This window comes from Hippocampus comes, unplaced genomic scaffold (assembly GCF_001891065.2).
Source record: "Hippocampus comes isolate QL1 unplaced genomic scaffold, H_comes_QL1_v1.1 scaffold130, whole genome shotgun sequence".
Taxonomy (NCBI): domain Eukaryota; kingdom Metazoa; phylum Chordata; class Actinopteri; order Syngnathiformes; family Syngnathidae; genus Hippocampus; species Hippocampus comes.
The window spans coordinates 1,075,817-1,095,714 of record NW_017842057.1 but is presented as its reverse complement, the minus strand read 5'-3'; the positions used below and the strand labels follow the sequence as shown (position 1 = coordinate 1,095,714).

At 41.2% G+C, this 19,898-nt stretch overlaps 1 protein-coding gene across 1 annotated transcript in view; it reads right to left on the bottom strand.

Moving 5' to 3' along the window:
• Positions 1 to 19,898, bottom strand: part of LOC109510594 (crumbs cell polarity complex component 2) — a 35,897-nt gene that overhangs the window by 13,533 nt on the left and 2,466 nt on the right. The window contains exons 2-6 of the mRNA XM_019861007.1: positions 9,596 to 10,291; positions 9,051 to 9,246; positions 8,017 to 8,156; positions 7,111 to 7,296; positions 6,921 to 7,034 (exon numbers count right to left, since the gene is read on the bottom strand). Coding sequence (XP_019716566.1) covers positions 6,921 to 7,034; positions 7,111 to 7,296; positions 8,017 to 8,156; positions 9,051 to 9,246; positions 9,596 to 10,291 — 1,332 coding nt within the window. The remainder of the gene's footprint in view (positions 1 to 6,920; positions 7,035 to 7,110; positions 7,297 to 8,016; positions 8,157 to 9,050; positions 9,247 to 9,595; positions 10,292 to 19,898) is intronic.

Sequence of the window (19,898 nt, the reverse complement as noted above, 5' to 3'; positions counted from 1 at the left end):
TACCTGTCAGCTGCCATGGCCCACCGCAGAAACAGAGCAGGAACAGTAACCTCCTTCCTCTCATGTTCCAATGAGTTTACAGCCAACACACTCACTCTCTCACACTGCCGGATGACACAAGTGGCACAACCGTGTCTTCTCTGCCTTTTTACTCCACAAGCTTAAAAAAGCACAAGTGTTTTTACTCCTCCACTATGCTCCATGCAGGCAGACAGGAGTGATTACAAGGCAGTCCTGCCCACCTTTTCTTTTTTTTCTCGCCTCCTCCATCCCTCCCTCCCTCTCTCACACCCTGTGCTCTTGACCGTCTACAGCCCATCCCGGGCTAAGTAATAAGCCTCCAGCTTCCAGCTGGCTCCTGTCAGAATTTGACAAGAGGAATGCGTTCCTGATCCCTGCACTGGCCTGTGGGTGCTGGGTAATGGCAGGTGCTTCTGAAATCAACCTTTAGGTGGCACTACAGGCCTATGGCTCCTGAGGCTCCAATTGAGCTAACAGAACTGAAGTACACGCACTTCAACACACACAGGCACGCACATATTCAGTTGAATTAGAAAAGAGGTAGGTGGGGGTGCCGAATGCCGATCAATCACAATCGGTTGTATAATAATGTTGATAGATTGCATGCTTGTAAAAAAATAAATAAATAAAAAAGAACTACAAATCGGTCTTTGTCTCTAGTGTTTGTCTGTTGTTATAAATTGACCTGTAGGCAAGTGTTGCGGTGCTGCGGACGCCAATTGAACTATTCACATGATATAATAACATTAAAGATACACTGTGTCGAATTTAGTGTCATCTAGTGGTCAACAAATAGAATGCAATGACCTCAGATTGAAGCACAGGCACTCCGTTGCCTCAGAGAGACCATACTTTGCAAGACTTCCACGAAATTTTTTCAGTTGAGATGCGAGCAAAATGTCATCCCAAACGACTTCTAGTATACCCTCAAGTGATGGAGCAAGCCATGGCATTTATTACACATGCTGTAGTCATAATTTTGAGGAACGGTCGCTAAGTTTGTCTCCTTCAGGTATCCGTAGCAGAAAGATGGCAGCGAAACATGGCAGCCTCCTGTCGAGAATGATCGTCTTTTGAAATATAATTAGCAACTATTTCACCTACAATTACAGAAATGAATACCTGACAGAACATATATTTTGCATATTATTGAAATTAATGGTGCGTTTTTGAAATTATGAACATGTAAAATGTTTCCACACTGTCCCTTTAAATACAAGACCAAGAAAAAAAAAACAGGCATGAATTTGTGCTGGGGTGAAGATGCAAAAATGTGTTTCTTTGCAAATTCGTTTGAGTTCAAATTTTGCAATTCAAAAATGTACTGCAAAGACATAATGTGTCACATACAACGTCCTGGAGTTATTGAGCAGTGGCTTAATGTGGCCACCTAAACCTATTTAATAACGCCTTCTACGAGGGTTGCCACTTTTCAATTCTAAAAGAAATGTGAGGGTTTAGCTCCCCGAAACCCTGAAATGCATAGAATCACATTATTTTTTAAACTAAAAAAACAAAACGCTTTGATTTAATTGACATGAATCACATTATTTTTTAAACTAAAAAAACAAAACGCTTTGATTTAATTGACATGATTTAACATGTCATTATTAGCTACTGGGCCCTGGGGTCACTTGGTGGTCAGTAAGGAGGGAGAAGTCAAGAAAGCATTTAGACATATTTAAAGTGAATTATTAGCAATGTGCAGTTATTTTTTATTTTTTTATAGACTGAAGTAGCCTGAACCTGAGCATGGGCTATGGCTTATTAAAAAGTGCTGTAAATTAAACATTTGTATTTTAATACTTTTAACAATTATGAAACACTTATTAGCCCGAACTAGAGTATATAGACCTGGCCTACTGTACTGTATACATATAAATTGCTGTAAATTAAATCGGGCGTGTCTGGGGACACTTTCACTGAAAGAGGACAATACTTAAATAGCCTATAAAGTCCTGTAAACGTAACAACTGGGGACACCTTTAAGAGGAAGAAAAAAATGAAACAAAAAATGAAACACTTGTAAACTTGTGTGTGTACATGTTCTGCTGTAGTCGACATTTTTTAAAACCCGCTGTTCAGCCTGGTGTTTAGTGTGCAGTGAGTGCGTTATGAGGCAATGATCATGGCAGGCAGCCGCAGCGCAAAGGGGCTGGGCTGCGTGCGAGCCGGTAGACAGACAGAGGATTTGGCAGAGAGCAGATGACAACGCACCAGATGTAGGCTACTGCTCGTGGGTTCGCAGGAGGTCCTGCGTACTTAAAAAGTGTGCGGTATTGGTTTGGGTCTGTGACAGGTGCCTTTCAAACAATTTCAGCTTGGTCCCAAAGGCATAGATGTGTGAATATAGTTGTCTTATGACTGCAGCTTTGTAATATAAACTAGAAAACCCAAATCAGCCAGGGGTGTCCAAACTATTTGCCAAGGGTGCCAGCTAGGTTGTCCCTTTTCAGCCAAAAACTCATTGATTTGCTGCCTAAGAGAGTAGAATCATGAAAGTGCAGAACCTCAACTGAGCCATCGCACGTCAGTGTAATAGACAACATCTCCATATTCTGCATGAATCTCGCTTAGAAATTGTTGAAACTAACGGTGGAATAGCACGCTGGAGCGGATATAGTTAATAGTTTTTATCACCCATTTCATAACATGTTTGTCTTGGAGATGTTTGGGACACAGTACTTGCTGATGAATGATGCAATGGAGTTTTACAGCTTCACCCTCTTCTTCACTTACTTTGTTACTTATTAGTGTTGCTAATCCACTTCATTCGCCGGTCATGATACGCCATCCGTAATAATCTCAGAAATGTTATTCCACTGGAGTTTTATGTCATCCACGGCAGTGCAAACAGAAGAGGAAAAAGTCTGTTCCTCTCGTTTGGGTTTTCAGGCTCTGGAGGTCAAATAGTTCTTCAGTAACGTTTATTTCATTGTCCACCACCCTCAAAAAAAATAAGTAACTGAGCAGCATCCGAAGCGTCAAACCCTTGCTGCTTCTCAGGACAGATTTCACACAGTGTTTCATAAATTCACCTTTGTTGAAAGGTTTGAAATGCTTTGCGATCAGCGCTGCTACCTCGTAAATAGCTTTTGTCGCGTTCTCATTTGACTCTCGGGCTCTTGCAAAACATTGCTGATGTGAGATTAACTAGCTTCAAGATGCTTCAATTTCTCAGTGGGTTCCTTCTCCTCCTGTAATCTTGACGTACATGTCAGCGTGTCTCGTTTGGTAATGTCCAATTTCCATTCATCCCTGAAACGTCGACCCTCGCAATCAACTTTATTTTTTGTTGATTGTCGCCATTTTAAAAACTGGGGGATAAAGGGTCACACGTGGTGATGTCGCGACTAGTGCTGCTGCCCTACAGTGGGTAAATGAGTAACGGCATTTCGTGTGTTCGCTCTGGGCACAATCTGCGGGCCAAACATTACTGATTTTATGACAGAGGCCGAGGGACCGGATGAAATTCGACCATGGGATGCATTTGACCCCAGGGCCAGACTTTGGACATGTCTGAATCCGGGTATCTATATCTTTATATCCGACTCGAGATGAGTCAGTGCCTCAGCAGTCATGAGCCTCACTGCACATTATTTTGGATAAAGCACCTTGCACTTTCTGTAGCCTTAGTCAAGTGGGAGGCAGGAAGACTATGTGATGGCTGGGCATGCAGGCGGGAGCACATCATGTGGTGACGACCCCTTGCATTTGGCAAGTCAATCAAGCACACGCATATGGAACTTAATAGGATTATGTTTGCTTCCGTATGCCATTTTCCATCATTTTTTTAATCCAGCGAATATCTGAGTGATGTAGTCATAGCAAATTCTCAATCGAAACATGTTATTTCGAAAAATATAGCTCAAAAGTATAAAAACCAGACTTGCACATACACGCGTCACATAGGTGCCTTTGTCCTTTTGTTTTTCAGCAGATTTGAAACAGGCTCCTAAGCAGCTTTATCATAATCTCCTCTCCCCTCCAACAATTGCTTTGTGGTCCTCGTTTAATACCCAAGATGAACATATGGTACCATTTATTGGCTTTGTTGTTGTCTGCTGTTCTCCTGTAAACCATATGCAGCCCCTTCTGTTTGCTGTGGCCCGAGTGTCCTGCTGGTACAAATTTGTCGGTAACGCTTGGCTTATTGCTTCCCATTGTGTTATTGCATGATTTTCTCAAAATTCAATTTTTTCTCAGGGATGTGAGGTTAGTATGGAACGTCCATTATCAGTGAAATCTGACCATACTTTCCAACAACCAGTACAATTTTCACATACCATATTTCAGTCCACAGCAGGCTTCAAGAAAAATGTGACAAACTGCATCACTGAGCGACTGCAAACCTATGACACTGAATGCTACGTCCATGTTGATTTGGTAGTGTCCATTTGGTATTTCAATTATTTGGTGAAATTCCAATAGTTTGGGAGCGATGAAGTGACGACTATGACTTCATTGAGGAATAATAATTTGGCTGTGTTAAATGATCAGCCGGAATACCATTAAGATATGTGTAGCGGCTGTATTAAAACCACTTTGCACTTTAGTCGGGTAATGTGTGAAGGTCAATCTAAGACCTTTGACACGCCTTCAGGTTTAATTACAGGCATGCTTGCACTGGCATCGTCGTGATGATCTTATTCAGCCGTATATTTTCTACACTGATTATTCCTTGAAAGAATTGCCTATTCTGTCTGACTTAACAGTCGAGGGAAAGGCAGGATACACCCATGAAAGATCATCAGTCGATCACCGGCCTGACATATAGAGGCAGAAAATAGGAACCGTTCCTATATATGGGCACATAGGAATCTTAAAATAGCAATGTGACAAGATTTCCCAAAATTGACAATCAGTCAAAATGATGAGTACCTTCGAACTCAAGTAACACAGTAAAAACTTCATTATGTCCCAACATATCTGAACAAAAATTGACACATCGACATCATCGACTGTTTAATGAAGATTGAGATGCCATAATTTGCAGATATTTGACATTTAGTCTTAAAGGAAAACATGAAGCTAAGCTATTCACATTTGCACATACTCCATGAACCCAAAAAATAATTTTACAAATATAGAACATTTGAAAATGTCAGCAGAGTTTGTTGTGGGAGCAGGAATTTTGGAATAGAATATGTGATTTCACTCGTAGCACTATTTCGCAGAAACTACGGAATGAATGTAGCCGAACCTTATTACGTATACACCGATGGTACTTTGGAAGTTATTGTGTGCACCTGCCAAGTTTGGCATGACCCAGTTCATTTTAGTAGATGCCAAACATGCCTTAAGTTGTAAGATGCCCCAACAACGCTAGTCTTTCATAACCTTGTCAAAACTATCTTGGGAAATAGTCGTTATAAATAGTTGAACGTTCTTATTTGCATAAAGGAAAGTATCATACAAAAGCTGTGAATATTCAAAGCTGTTAACTTGAGCAGGGAGTACAATTCTTAGATTGTATAAATGTCAGTTTGAGGAAAGGAGCTATGGAACATGGAGTCCAGTAGGCTAAGCTTCATCATCAGAGGCGCTTACGATGTCCTGACCTCACCCTCCACCCCACCTCCCCTCCAACCTTTGGAGAGGAACCATTCGATCGCCGGGGTACTGGCCCAACAGCCCTCAGAACATTCTGGTGGGTTGTATGACCAGCTTTGACCAAGGTAAAAATATACTCAAAATGGCTACGACAAACCTGCACCCAGACTTGGTCGTCTGGTCTAAATCCTGCTTGTCTGCATGGCAGGTAGTCATGAATAAGGAATTCAAAAGGAATAGGCTGTGCTTTTCCAAACTATCAAACCAAACAAGCAAACCAAACTGACTGGAATGTCAAGGGGCATCCACTGGAAGTGGACTGCAGAAGCGTTGTGGCCAGTTCCGCAACAAAGCTACTTACGGACATGGGAATCTGAGGGCAGGCCCAAAGAAATGCCATTAAAAAGCAAGCCAGAGGTACCAAAAGAAGCTGTCACTGGCTAGGGTTGCAAGAGAAGAAGAAATTGTGGGCCGCCCAATGCACAAACCCAGGTCTGATCAGCCTGTGGTGAGCCAGTCTGTTGTATTTAAGGACTCTGATTTATGCTTCGCTTTGTCGGATTATTAACCTTGTTCATTGTTCATGCCCAAGTACCATTTTCTAGACCTCATGCTCTTGTTCAGAGTCACTTTTGTCTTGATGAATTTTGGTTTCATAAATATCCTTTTTGTCAAGTTATTTTTTTACTCTTGTCATTTCGTTTTGTGGATTTTCAGTTTCCAATTTTTCCTTGCCGGTTGCAAGTGCTTTTTGTTCTCGATTGGTTTTCCTGGCTGTTTGTCACTAGCGATTTCTGTTTATACTTTGTTAGTTTCCCGCTTTTCTTTCAATAAATATTTTTGTACCGCTATTTATCTGAGTCTGCCTTTTTCAGATCCACTATCCAAGTGGTCTTTGTTCACACCTTGTGAAGTAGCTGATTTGACTAAAACTGATTCGGCAGGTTGTGCTTTCAAGTTACGTTAAAGAGTTCAGGAATTGTTTTGTTTTTCCTGGGCAAGAATTCAGCTGCTGATATGCCAGATAAGGTGCCTTGGGACGACAAGACTGTGGGACATTTATTGGCAGGACTCGATCAGGTGAAATTTTGAACTGATTGCTTTTATTGCACGGGTACAGTACAACACACAATGTAAACAATTTTCTATCGAATTGTCAACCCTCTACTATTCTTTGGTCTGCGCCACCTAGTCAACCTCTGCCGTAGCTCACGGAATCGTTTGACATTGTCACGCCAAGCAAAGTTTTAGAAAGCTACAGGAATAGTTGACGAGGACCCATATTGGTCGAAAGACTGCGATCCAGGCAGAGCATTAGTGAGAAAGTGATGTAAAAATGGTCATACCTGTGAAGCCATCGGAGCACAAACATTGATACGAGTTGACTAAATCCTGGCAACTTCCTCCATGCTGACATGGAGCAGATACACACTCGTCCACGTTGAGAGAGCAGTTGCCTCCTGCAACAGCAACAAATATGTCCAAACCACATTTCTGAGAAAACAATGTCAAACGGGTTGGAGCGTGCTTGCTTGCCTGTGAATCCAGGTTGACAGTGACAGATGAATCCAGCTGCTTCTTCATAGGAAAAATTGGCCGCGGTGAGTTCAGGGAGTGCCCCGTAATTCTCCACATCTGAGCGCTGGAAGCATTCGCCGTCATTTTCACAGGGGTACTGCGCACACTCATCTTCGTCCACCTGGCAGTTCTCACCCTTGTAACCTGAAAACACGGACATTCATTGACACAACAGAGCTGACTTCCTGTGTGAAAGGCATCATATTTGCATGTCAAGGTACAGTATGTACAGTTGAAAATAAAGAACTGTTTCACACAATCATCCTATTTATTGACTGCTGTTAGAGCTTTATGGAATTGCGTGTGTTTCGGTGTGTGAATTAGCTGCATCCAAAGGTACGATGATGTGTTTCCCAGATGAGACACATAGTTGCAAGCTGAAATAAAGCAAAAACTTGATTCAAGCTAAAACCTTGCTTATTAGAAGTTTGAAAACACAGTCATGATCAAGCAGCAACACTTAATACATTTGCAATCATCTCTATTCAGGTGTTATCTTGTTGATAATCTTAGCTGGATGAAGGAAGAACTGCAGTGCTGTTTCCACACAATCGGACAACCTTGCTCTTTTGACGCCTTTGACCCAAAACTATTTAATTCTATTGTTGATTTAGATTTATGCGTGGGAAACAGCCAATCCGCAGAGGTATTCAGCCACATTAGCTATAAACCTTTAATTACACATGCCATCTTGTGATTTTTTTCTTGCTGTAGATGTGCGGTGAAATTTATAGTCAGAACTCCCTATGGGTACATCACAAATGAATCTACAGTACAATAAAAAATGTGGAGTAGAAAATTTTTGTAAATTGGAGGTTTTGCTTCATTAACGAATCAGAGTTAATATCATGTTAAGTTGTATACCAGGCCAACAGAGGCATTTGTACTGGTTGATCCCCTCCAAGCAGGTGCCTCCATGCTGGCATGGACCCGAAGCACATTCAGGAATGTCCTCCTCACAGTTGTGACCTTCAAAGCCTGTCCCCTCGCAGTCACACTGATATCTAAGGAAGGACACGAAAGGCACAAAGTCTTCAGCACATGGATGAGATCCAAATATGGGGGACAACTTTGAAGAAATCAGATTTGGAAGCACAGAACTGCACAAAATGGCTTGGTAAGACTGAGGAGCTTTTCACTCATTCACTGATCGAGTGTGTCCCCAGACACACTTTGCATGACTCTCATCTTTTTCACTCACTCACTCAGTTAATCTGTGTTAGATATTGCCAGCAGTTCGAGTCATCCAATGACTTGTTGAAACGGTGCAGAGAAATTGGGTTCATTCTTATCCCCGGTGAAATATCCACTGTGGCCTGTGTGGAACCACATCAGTGCGACACTTCAATCGCATGAAAAGTAGTGGATGTAAAAAATGGGAAAGTATACTAAATACAACTGACCATCGGATTTTGTTTTGTAAGATTATTACTGTTACCATAGCAGTGTTGACTTAGACTTAGACTTAGACTTAGACTAAGTCTAAGTCTAAGTTACCATAGCAGTGTTGTCCTGTGTTTCAAACACTACATACGATAGGAGTTCCAAATGAGGAATGTTTCAAAGCTCTTTTTCTCACTCAAGCCAATTCTGGACTACATGCTGGAGTGACGGCTCCAGAAAAAAAAAAAATCTCATGTGAACCACTACACTACTAATGACCCCAATCAATTGTGTTCCCCATACATTAAGTGCAGTATAAGTAGTTTAAACCCTTTTGAATGACTTGGATTTCTGCATAAATTGGTCATAAAATAAAACTATAGGCTGCCTTTCTACAAACCCACACATGAACCTGAATAACATTAACTCTAGAGAGCCCTGTAGTTTTGTTGAAGAAAGCAGAACCATTTGTTATGAATGAATTTGCATGTTGTGCGTTTTTTTAGTGGACCTACCTGTTGACACCATCAATGCACCTGCCATCATTCAGACATGGCATGCTGGCACATTCATCGATGTTGATCTCACAGTCTTGGCCCTGGAAGCCGTCCATACACTCACATGTGTACATGGCAACATAGTCTCGGCAGGTGGCGCCGTTCTGGCAAGGCTGTACTTCGCACTCATCAATCTCTACTTCACAGTTAATACCTAAAGAGACGCCAGTGGGCCAAGATGAGAGATTGGAAACATACTTCATTTGTCTGAGCGGCACCATGTTGAACGACCAAAATGACGGACGGGTGCCCAGGCCACTGACAGATGACGAATGATGGACTAAAAAAATTTTGTAAATTGCCCACCTCTCTCTAATTTATACATTTCAAGATTTTACTCAACTAAATATGCTCCATGCTTTGTTGAAAATAGTAGTTAAAAAGTGTGATTAATTAGTTAAAAGGGAGTGGTTGAGAGAGAAAGAGAGAGAGAGAGAGAGAGAGAGAGAGAGAGAGAGAGAGATGTGCATAGATAAGTAATGTTCAACTCATGTTTTCCCTACCTTTGAAGCCTTCAGTACAATCACAACTGTAATTGTCCACTTCATCCGAACATGTACCGTTATTTTGACATGGTTGGGAGGCACACTCATTTATGTCCAAATCACAGTGGAAGCCCTGAAATCCAGGCACACAGAAACACTGGTAGGCATTGACGCCATCTTTACAGATGGCACCATTTTGACACGGTGCAGACTCGCATTCGTTGATGTTTTCTTCACAGTTGGCCCCTTGGTATCCAGCATCACACTGACAATGATGTCCAACGTCAGGAATGTCTCGACAGGTTCCGCTATTGTGGCATGTTTCCTCTGAGCAAGTGGTGACATTCGATTCACAGTATTGGCCTCCAAATCCATGGGGACAGTGGCATGAATAGGCATCGATTCTGTTGACACAGTATGACTTGATACCTTTGCAGGGGTTGCTTTCACACTCATCTACATCCTGTGTGCAGTTGAGGCCTGTGAAGCCATCCGGACAGTGGCATGTGAAATTGTCAGTTCCGGGACTGCTGGTGCAGTTGGTGCAAGGTGCCAAGATGCAAGCGTCATACAGCTCATCGCAGTTTTTGCCCATGTACCACACGGGTCCTTTGGGGCAAAGGCACACGTAGTCACCCAGATGTTCAAGGCATGTGGCGCCATTGTTACAAGGTGATGAGAGACACTTGTCTGCTGCCGCTGTACACAGAAGACCTGCGGATGAAATAACACAAGAGCTCAAATTTGGATGCAATACAACGAAACAGAGAGTGACGCACAACGGAAAATAGTTTCTCTGCCGAAAAGAATTGGGGAATTGAGTGACTCACTATTAAATCAGCTAAAACAGACAGAAATCAGTAGTATGATAGTAACATTGTAACTGGGGGCGGATGTCGAAGGTTATGGATGTAACGCAAAACATCTGCCGGGTTATATATGCTTGCTGGTCGTGTGAACATGAAAATATGTCACCAGCTGTGACATCACAAATGAAACCAATGTCTGGAGTTTCTCCACGGCACACTTAGGCATACAAAATGGCAATTTTGGTACTGTGCACTACATGAATATTGGCACTAGCGTTCACTTAGACCAGGGGTGTCCAAACTACGGCCCGAAGACCATTTGCGACCCACCATCCATTTTTTAGCGACAACTAAAAATGACATTTAGCATGACCCACAAGGTTAGGTGAAGGTGGGCAGCGTGAGAAGGTAGGTTGTCAGAAAAATAGGTGCCATTACTACAAATTAATCTTTTTTCATACAGCAGAATTTTTCTCGATATTCGAAGATACAAACAAACCATTTTATGATGACAAGAGTAATGTATCTTTAAAACACTGTCGTGAATAAAGACAATTCGATTTTAGAGGCAAAAATAGTTTTTTCCACTTGGTGCTCTATTGCTGATTTATGAAGACATCACATGAATGATGCTCAAGTAAGTGCTTGAAAAATGGTCACTTAACTACAATTTGTTTTTTGTTTTTTTGGTTCTGAATGTGGAGATGGGATTCGGCTGCTGTTAAGTGCAGAGCGGTATCTATTCTGTGACGGCTGTTGGTAACCCCAGAAATCATCAACTCTTTTCCTTAACGCCTTTAACAGAAAGCTGATGAAATTACCAAGACAATAAAAACAATATATTCTGGTAATTGATTTCTTGACTGACTTCAGCGTGTTTCAAAGAGTTGAAGAATTGAAAAGTGGCCCTTTCTTCCTTCCATTTTTCTGTACGCTGCCCTCACACGAAAACATTTGGACACCCCTGACTTAGACTGAATCAAAGATGTTGCGCATTATTTCACTCTACTCCAAGTGCAAACGAGCTCCCCAAAAAAATTTCAGAAGCACATTCCAGTTTCAGCATGTTTAATCGGATATTTACAATTACATGTAACAAGTGACTGATGGCATAGCTTTCCCTGTTGCAAGCACTTATCAGAACTGGAAGAAAATGTTCAACTTTTCCCAAAATAACAATACAGTTTTGATTGACACAATAAGGGAAATATTAATTAAAATAACAAAATATGAAACACTTATTATACCCAATTCAACATGATGTAAATCCTGTGTTTGTATCCTGTTGACTGAGAATTTCCCTTCCATGTTTTGATTATGAAGGAGGCCTTAAGTAAAAAGGGAAAATTTTATTTAGGGCAGCTGTAACCGACCACTCATTCATCATGCCACGGATCGAAGAGTACCATGTGGTTTTGTAAAAAAGAAAATTGGAAAGAATTTGTGTCTTCCAACTGCAGCCACACAAAAAGTTGCACTTCATAAAAAGCATATTGATCGTGTTATGTTTAGCAATGTGGTGTTATTTAGTCTATTTAATTATGACTGAACTCTGTCTTACCATCTGAAGTGTAAATAAAAAAAGAAATGACAGGGAATATACTGCAATCTGTTTGCTTAAATTAATCCTGATTCATCCACCCATCCATTTTCAACACTGCTTATCCTAAAGAGGGTCACGGGAATTCCTGGAACCTATCCCAGCTGTCTTTGGCAGGGATGAGAGTGACTAGTGATGAAAAAAGTGGAAGGGGGCGTGGCCGGGACGGGGGCGTGGCCGGGACGGGGGCAGGGCCACTTATAAAAGTGGCACTAAACATGCTGAAGATGAAGTGTATTCAATTTACACACTATTTGAAACTTTAACAGAAAAAAAATCCCAATATTGTTCACTATTCTTTCAAGTGAAAATTTGTGTAATTTTGCTTATGCATTCCTGGTGAGCACCAATATGTAACTTCAAATTTGCTGCTCAAAATCAAAACTAAAAAAGGAAACATTCCCTGCCATATTTCAGATTTTTTCATTACTTGTATTCATAAAGTGTTGTGTAAATGTGATAAAAAGCTGTTGATTCTTACCTCATACAGTGATAGTGAAGTCCCACACTGTTTACTATATATGGGCTATGAATGTATTTTATTATATAAAGTAGATTTCTATTGACAGTATATACAACAATATACAGTTTCATGAGGTAGAATACTTTATTTTCTCTTCATTTTAAGCTTTTTAGCAAGCGCTAAAAGCTTATTGGTCCTCTCCGTCTTTTTCCACTCTCTTGTTAGCCAACTCCTCTTGTTTTTACACATGCTCCAGGCTGTCGAAAAGCGCTTGAGATCGAGTAGTTACTTTTCAGTAGAAATGTCTGTTTGCGGTGTTTCACCGAGGTTGCGTGACTCTGTAAAGCTTTCCATCCTCTCGATCCGTATAGAATGACATCGTCACACGCTGTACACAGAGCTTTACCGGCGACATCGAGCTTTTTCATGAAATCCGACACAAGCACAATGGTTCCTCTTTACTGTTTCCTACTGGGGACACCGTCAGCTTTCTATCCAACCAGTCCCATCGAAACGTGTTTTTCAGATCCGCATCTATCTGACTCACTTTAGCTTCGTCACGAGTCTCGATAACATTCGGCATTCGCGAGAAAGGGGTTTAGGAAGGCGAACACGGATTGGTTGTGATTTGCATTTGCCGATATAGCGACCAATCACAACAAGACATTGGTTTTAGCCCATATATTAAGTAACGACAAACTAACGCTTCGCGTTAAAAAACAGGATTCAAAATGGATGCTTGCAAACGTTACTTGTAAACATTACGAGCCCCGAATCTACCGAAGAGAAGTCCGGACATACACAGAATTTTGTATGGATTTCGAACAATATAAAATAGGTCCATTTTGACTGGAAAAAAGCGGAATTCCGCCAAAACGCGGAAAAATCTCATCCCTACTTCAAGTAGTAGGCGGAGGACACCCTGAACGGGTTGCCAACCAATCGCAGGGCACACAGAGACGAACAACCATCCGCGCTCACACTCACACCTCGGGACAATTGAGAGTATTTTATTAACCTGCCATGCATGTTTTTGGAATGTGGGAGGAAACCGGAGTACCTGAAGAAAACCCACTCCACACAGGGAGGCGGGAGCAATCCTGATTCATGTTTGCTGCAAATTACTTGCAATTCAGTAGACTAGAAGCTTTCACTGAAAAAACTGTAATTCTCTCTCAATTGCGTCTCAACGCAAGGATCTTTATCTGCACTTTTACGGCACTGATATAAAAATCATAAATAACCAAACTAAATCTTCATCTCCATTCAATATACGCCGTCACTCCCTTCATCACATGGGCACGTTGCATGCGGCAGTTGGAAATGTATTCCCTCTTGTTGTCTGGTAGTAGATGAGAAGAAACATTCAAATTTCTTGACCAGTGTGAGAGCAAAAGGGATCATATATGTGATCACAGCATGCAGGACATCAATCACAATTGCTAACAGGATAACTTTGAAAGTAATCAAGAAACTGTAGCTTTGTAACAGCTGAAATTTCATCCATTGGCACACATACAGAAAAAATGGTTTAAATTCTCCAGATGCAAACGAAGAAAAAATTTCAGTCACAAAAAAACAAGCCCCCGACGTACCATCGGAGTCAAGCACCTACATTCCCACAACTTTCAATGAGCAGTTTGAAAGCTGGGGATTTTACTGTAAGTGATTGTCTTAACTTTTGGTCAACTTCTCGCATAAGCTTTAGCTGTATTACCATGTGGCTTATGCAGGGCCTACCTGAAACTGTGACCTTTCGAGGTGCTTAGGAACCAATCGGGTAATGAAAGGAAAAAAAAGCCTTCCTTTCTTCTGGACTTAGGGTCAAGGCAGATGGTGTCAAAAAATAAACGTATTAGATGGCTAAAGATGGCAGCTGTCACTGTTGTCTCTGAAAGTTACACGCAGTGGCATTAACTTGTAACGCAAAGGGCATCAGCTTATATAGTCACTGTGCGCTGCATTTGGTTTGCTGGCTCAAATGAGGTGTTATAAAGACATACTTTGCAGTCGGAACTGCCGCATATTCTTTAAAATGCTGTTGCTACCATTGAGGGCTGCGCATGAAGCGGTGGTAACTTGAATTGAGTTGCCAAGTGGCCGAATCAGAATGTTTGCATTTCATTTGAATCAGAACGGGTCATCATATATTGTCATCAGAGAGGAATGTTTGGATGGCAGTCACGTCTTTGTATGTGTGATGTGGCTACGTGGGGTGTGCACATGTATGAAACCTATGAAAGCACTATGTTCAAGTGAACACCCAGAAGTAGTGGTGTGTCTATTCTATGGGAATATTTTGTTAAAAAATTTTCACCCTCTCTGAACCGTGAAGGAGGTATCAGATTTAACCTGTCTCCTATTTACAATAACTTGTTGACCACCAAGGGACATAGACAGGCTGATCAGGCTAACTGAAAGTAACTATTCAGCCCTAGCCCAAACAATAGGTCTAATCAAGACCCAACGATAGGGAATTTAGAAATCAATGGTCACCATAGGGGCGTGACTAACCATCCCCACCCAGTCCTCAAATAGGCCACGCTCAGCCTTTTAGCGCTGAGCAATTTCCCGGAGTCTTCACGGAGACTTCAGAGTTGTCTACCGCTGACGAAGCTTCTGTGAGACAAGCGAAACGTCCTTTTTTGTTTTTTGTTTTTTACCCACAGGTACAGATGACGACTGACGGAACCCTTTCTACGATGGAACTTTCCTGTACGACTGAGAGCCTCCACAAGCACCCTTGGTGTCAGTAATGCCTAAGGCCGCTTACGCCATCATAGCAACCTAAGAGATGAACTAGCTTAGCCCTAGATAGGACAAGGCCAGCTCATCACATGAATATAAAATGAAACCAAAGAGAAAAAACATCCTGATTTCTGCCGTTGTGCAGGATATGATGTGGGATCCTGGAGATTAAAGGAAGTTAATTTAAACTAACAAGGAAAACCTTACGTAGGTTGGCACACTGCATCAATCCACCAATGTCGGCTACATAAAAGATATAGCGCAACCACTCTGATCACAAGCTGCAACTGCAGACTGCTGAGCGCTAACAACTTCGGGTGACGCAGTAACACGTCACCGTAGGTTAAAGATGACCTGCTTTATTTTATTTTATTTTTTAAATACTTTTTGTGAAAGTGAGACTGATAGAATGATTACAGTGCAGTGTACTAACATGCACAGAGACACAAATGTTGTTTTTTCCCCCCCTCTACACCCCTCGGATCGACTTGGGACCAGTCCTTGATCTACTGGTCGATCGCGATCGACGTAATGGGCACCCCTGCTTTAATACAATTGGATTTTACATCTGTTAGAATATGATGTACTGTTTCGGAAAAGTGCAAGATGCGAATCGATTCCAATGTCATTCGCTGACGTTAACAAAGACAATTCAAAAACAGGTTTATATAATAACTCGTGTCACTACCAGAAAAAAAAAAAAAAAACATTACATGTCAATTCAAAAAAATGTTCTTTTACTAAATCCATTTCAGACAGCTCATGCAAAACAGCAGGATCGGACACAATGTATTTTCTTTCATCATTTACATGTGAAAACTGGCCATCATGATGGACGTCAATGATGAAATCAGGTCAAACACGCTAATAACAGTGAACAAAATCCTCCTCAATTCTTAATGCATTCAATTCATCATCCAAACCCATAGAAATAACATTTGTGGTCAAAAGAAATTCCTTATCATAACTACATTCACAAATTTCCTGAAAGTAATGAATTCATTTTCAGTAGCACCACACACAAACATTCCATTCTGGCATTCATAGTTTTTCACTCAGGAGGTAGTGGGCAACACGAGACATTTCATATTGAACAAGACCACAACACCTGCCCTGTAAAGTATATAGCGTCTCTGTGCGTGAACGTTGCCTTTGCTTTGATACTGAAAACTGGTCGATTCGCCTAATGTTTCATCATGATCATGTTTTCATCACCTGATGGCTGTTCAGATGTTGAGTGGCCTTGAAGAGTCTTTGGGCTAAGTTAAAAATACCATGGCAGCAAAAGAGACAAAGGATACGGACACAAAACAATTAACATGACGTACTCAAGTCAAATTCCTGTTGACTTACATGGCCAAATGACAAAACCCGAGAGGTTTGTACAACTCAATACCCACATAACTTATTTGTGAGACTCTGACACTTTTCAAGCAGCTAACAAATGACGCTCTTTGGACTGAATGCAGTGAGTTGGGTGACTCACCAGGGCACAGACAACTCATTGGTGGGTTGGTGTGCAGTCCAGGGTTCCTACATGTTCACACCTACCCTGAATTCAATATGAATCATAATTTAAGCAGAGTGCAAAGTCACGGAAATACGTTTGACGAAACGTGCAGCTTGTCCACCTGCTTCCACCCAAACTATATACAGTATATGTACAAGTATGATTGGCCAAGTGGCCCAGGTGACCAACACACCTTTTATTTTAAAGTACTGTAAAGACGAGCTAAACATGATGTGGAATTTTAATTATTGGCTAATGAATGTTTTCTGCTTGAAACAACATGAGACAGAAAACTAAAGTGAAAACCTAGTGAGGAAGCAAAAACCTTTTTTCATCAAATGCCATCATGTGAGAGTTGTGCATACTTGAGGGGAGTTTGATTCCGCCTTGCAAGCAAGGGGGAAAATGATGTTGAAGAAAATGGTCTCGACTCCAACCAGTGAACTTCAATCATTATGTAATAGTGTGGTTTCAATTTCAAATCGACACCAATCAATGTCAAATCCAGTAAGTGACACCCCATTTTAACAACGTACCAGTGTTACATCTGAGACTATACAGTCCATTTTATTTCGGACTGGTGTTAAATGCAACACCCACATTTTTTAACAGTATCCTCGATCTTTTAACACTGGTCGATTTGCAGTATGGTTAGATTTATTTATTTATTTTTTACATTACGCTCGTTTCAAATGCTTTGTTTGGATCCAGAAAAACACAAAGAGCAATTTTCTTCCTTTACATTGCAGATGAGACGTAGTTGGCCAGTTGCAACAAAACATGTTCAGTGGGATGTTGCTTACCAAAACCACATTGGTGAGTGTACAGAATGTTAATCGTAGCTAGGTGCTGTGTTAGCCTTACATTTTGTAGATCAGTTTCTCCAGGGTCTTACTTTACAGAGCAAAATTTATTTTAGACGGTCATGATTAAAGACGTTTGGATAACCGGTTTTAAGTATGAGCATAGCAATTTCGAGTTCTTGAGGGACTTTCTCAAACGGGAAAGATGAAGAGTAAATGTGTGTAAGGGACAAATGACATAATCTATACTTTTGTTGATGACATTTGATACCATCATTAAGTTCTTGACCTGGGGCCCCAAAAATCCTAACAATGGTTCCTTAGAAAAATGATGAATTACAGATCTTTTCCTGAATGCATTGACAGCCTGCTAGAGGATGATTTGTGCAAATTTGGTGGAAACAGACAGTTTACCGGACTGTTTCAAATTCCCGTTTAAGCACTTTCCGATGAAAAATGTGTGCATAAGGGGATTATGTGATTTGTTTCACAAGTTCCAAAGCCTGCTTTTTTAAATGAATACAACTTAGCAGGTGTAACCCTTGTGTTACAGTTTCTACGATTTTCGTAACACATGGGTTACCCCATATGTTACAATTTCTACAATTTTTGTAGATTTTTGCATATTGTCATCTTTAAATCAAAGACAAAGCATAAATTTGTGTGATATGAAATATTCCAATTCATGTTTTATTTATATAGATTTATATTTATGTTTTAGTCATAGCACAATACCGCTTTTATTGTCCATAGAGGGCAAAAATACAAAGAAAACAATAAGAACTATATGTGTATGTATAGCACTGATGCCACTGAACATGTCGAGTGGTTGAAAGTGAAATAAATATTCAGGAATAATACTTTTACAATTTCTGTAAAATTGTATGTTGCGTTGTATAAACTTATTCACATCGACTGCAGCACATGGGTTAAATCTCATCTCAGGCCTTCCTGTGCTGTGTGGAGTGTGCATGTTTACCACGTGCTTGTGTGGGATTTCTCCAGGTACTCTGGCTTTCTTGCATGTTCCAAAAACAAGTGTGTTACATGAATCAAAAACTCTAACTTGTCCGTCGGTGTGAATTTTACTGTGAATTGTTTGTTTGTTTGTTTGTACTGTATAGTATCTGCCTGCAATCAACTGGCCACCAATCCGGACGGGGTATATACAGCCAATCGACAATTGTCAGATGGGATCGATTCCAGTTTACCCGTGGGCCTGATGAGAACAAGCATTATAGAAAACCGATGAATTGATGAAAGGATAAAGACAGGCCGCAGACAACACCACTTAGACACACCCCCTATTACCGAGCAGGTGTTCAACCTCAATGAATTGTGATACACAGTTTGTTTTTGAGTCACTCTGGAAAGTGTTTAATGGTACTTGATATAACTGCAAACAATTCATCACCCCCCCCCCCAAAAAAAACAGAATAAAATGACTTCATTCTGTATCTTCCGATAAACACATACTTTGATGATTTTGCACTGCATCTCCCCACAATCCCTATTACGTTCTTTATCTGACGCACCGCCTCACATCAGATCCTCCCCTGCACTTCTCATGCAGGGATCCATCTCACGTCACACGGCTCCTAAATTAAGTTTGAATGCGAGTGCTGCGCAGGAATGTGTGGGGCTGCAATATTTCACGAGTGAACTGAATGACACCTTGTGTGTTAATTATCTAGTTTTGAGGGTGTTAAATTGTTCACGTTTCTTCCCTTTTATCTCAGCTTGAGGCTTTAAAGATGTGTCATTTCCTTTGCCTTGCATCATTTCTTCACATATTCATGAGCCTCCGCTTAACTGCTGGGAAATACGCATCTTTAAATCATGCTAAAGACCACCCTGTACACCTGTACAAAGGAAATTCTTTGGAGTAACATCGACTTTCAACTGCTCCACTTGTAATGTCATTGATCTCTAGATAGGGGAGAGCTGACAGTGTCTCCTCATTCTACACCCCGCCATCCAGACCCCATCAACAGCTCACACATTCCAAGGAGATGATAACAGCACCTCCTAAACATAGCCCAACCCCCAGAATCACAGAACACGCTGTAGATCATGGTTACGGTGAGACAAGCTTGATCCGTGGCACTGACTGGTACCACTATATCAGCACAGTGATAAAACAGAGCACAGCTGGTCACTGCGAAGCAGGCACAAGACGTTTGGCGACTGACACTGTCCAGACTACACTGTGTCTTTGCTAGCGATTTACACTCACCGCGGATCACCACCCACTGCTACGTAGAATGGAAATTTTTCTCCACTTTGGGAGTATTTGCTAGTTACCCAAATATAGTCTGTGTGTGTGTGTGTGTGTGTGTGTGTGTGTGTGTGTGTGTGTGTGTGTGTGTGTGTGTGTGTGTGTGTAGA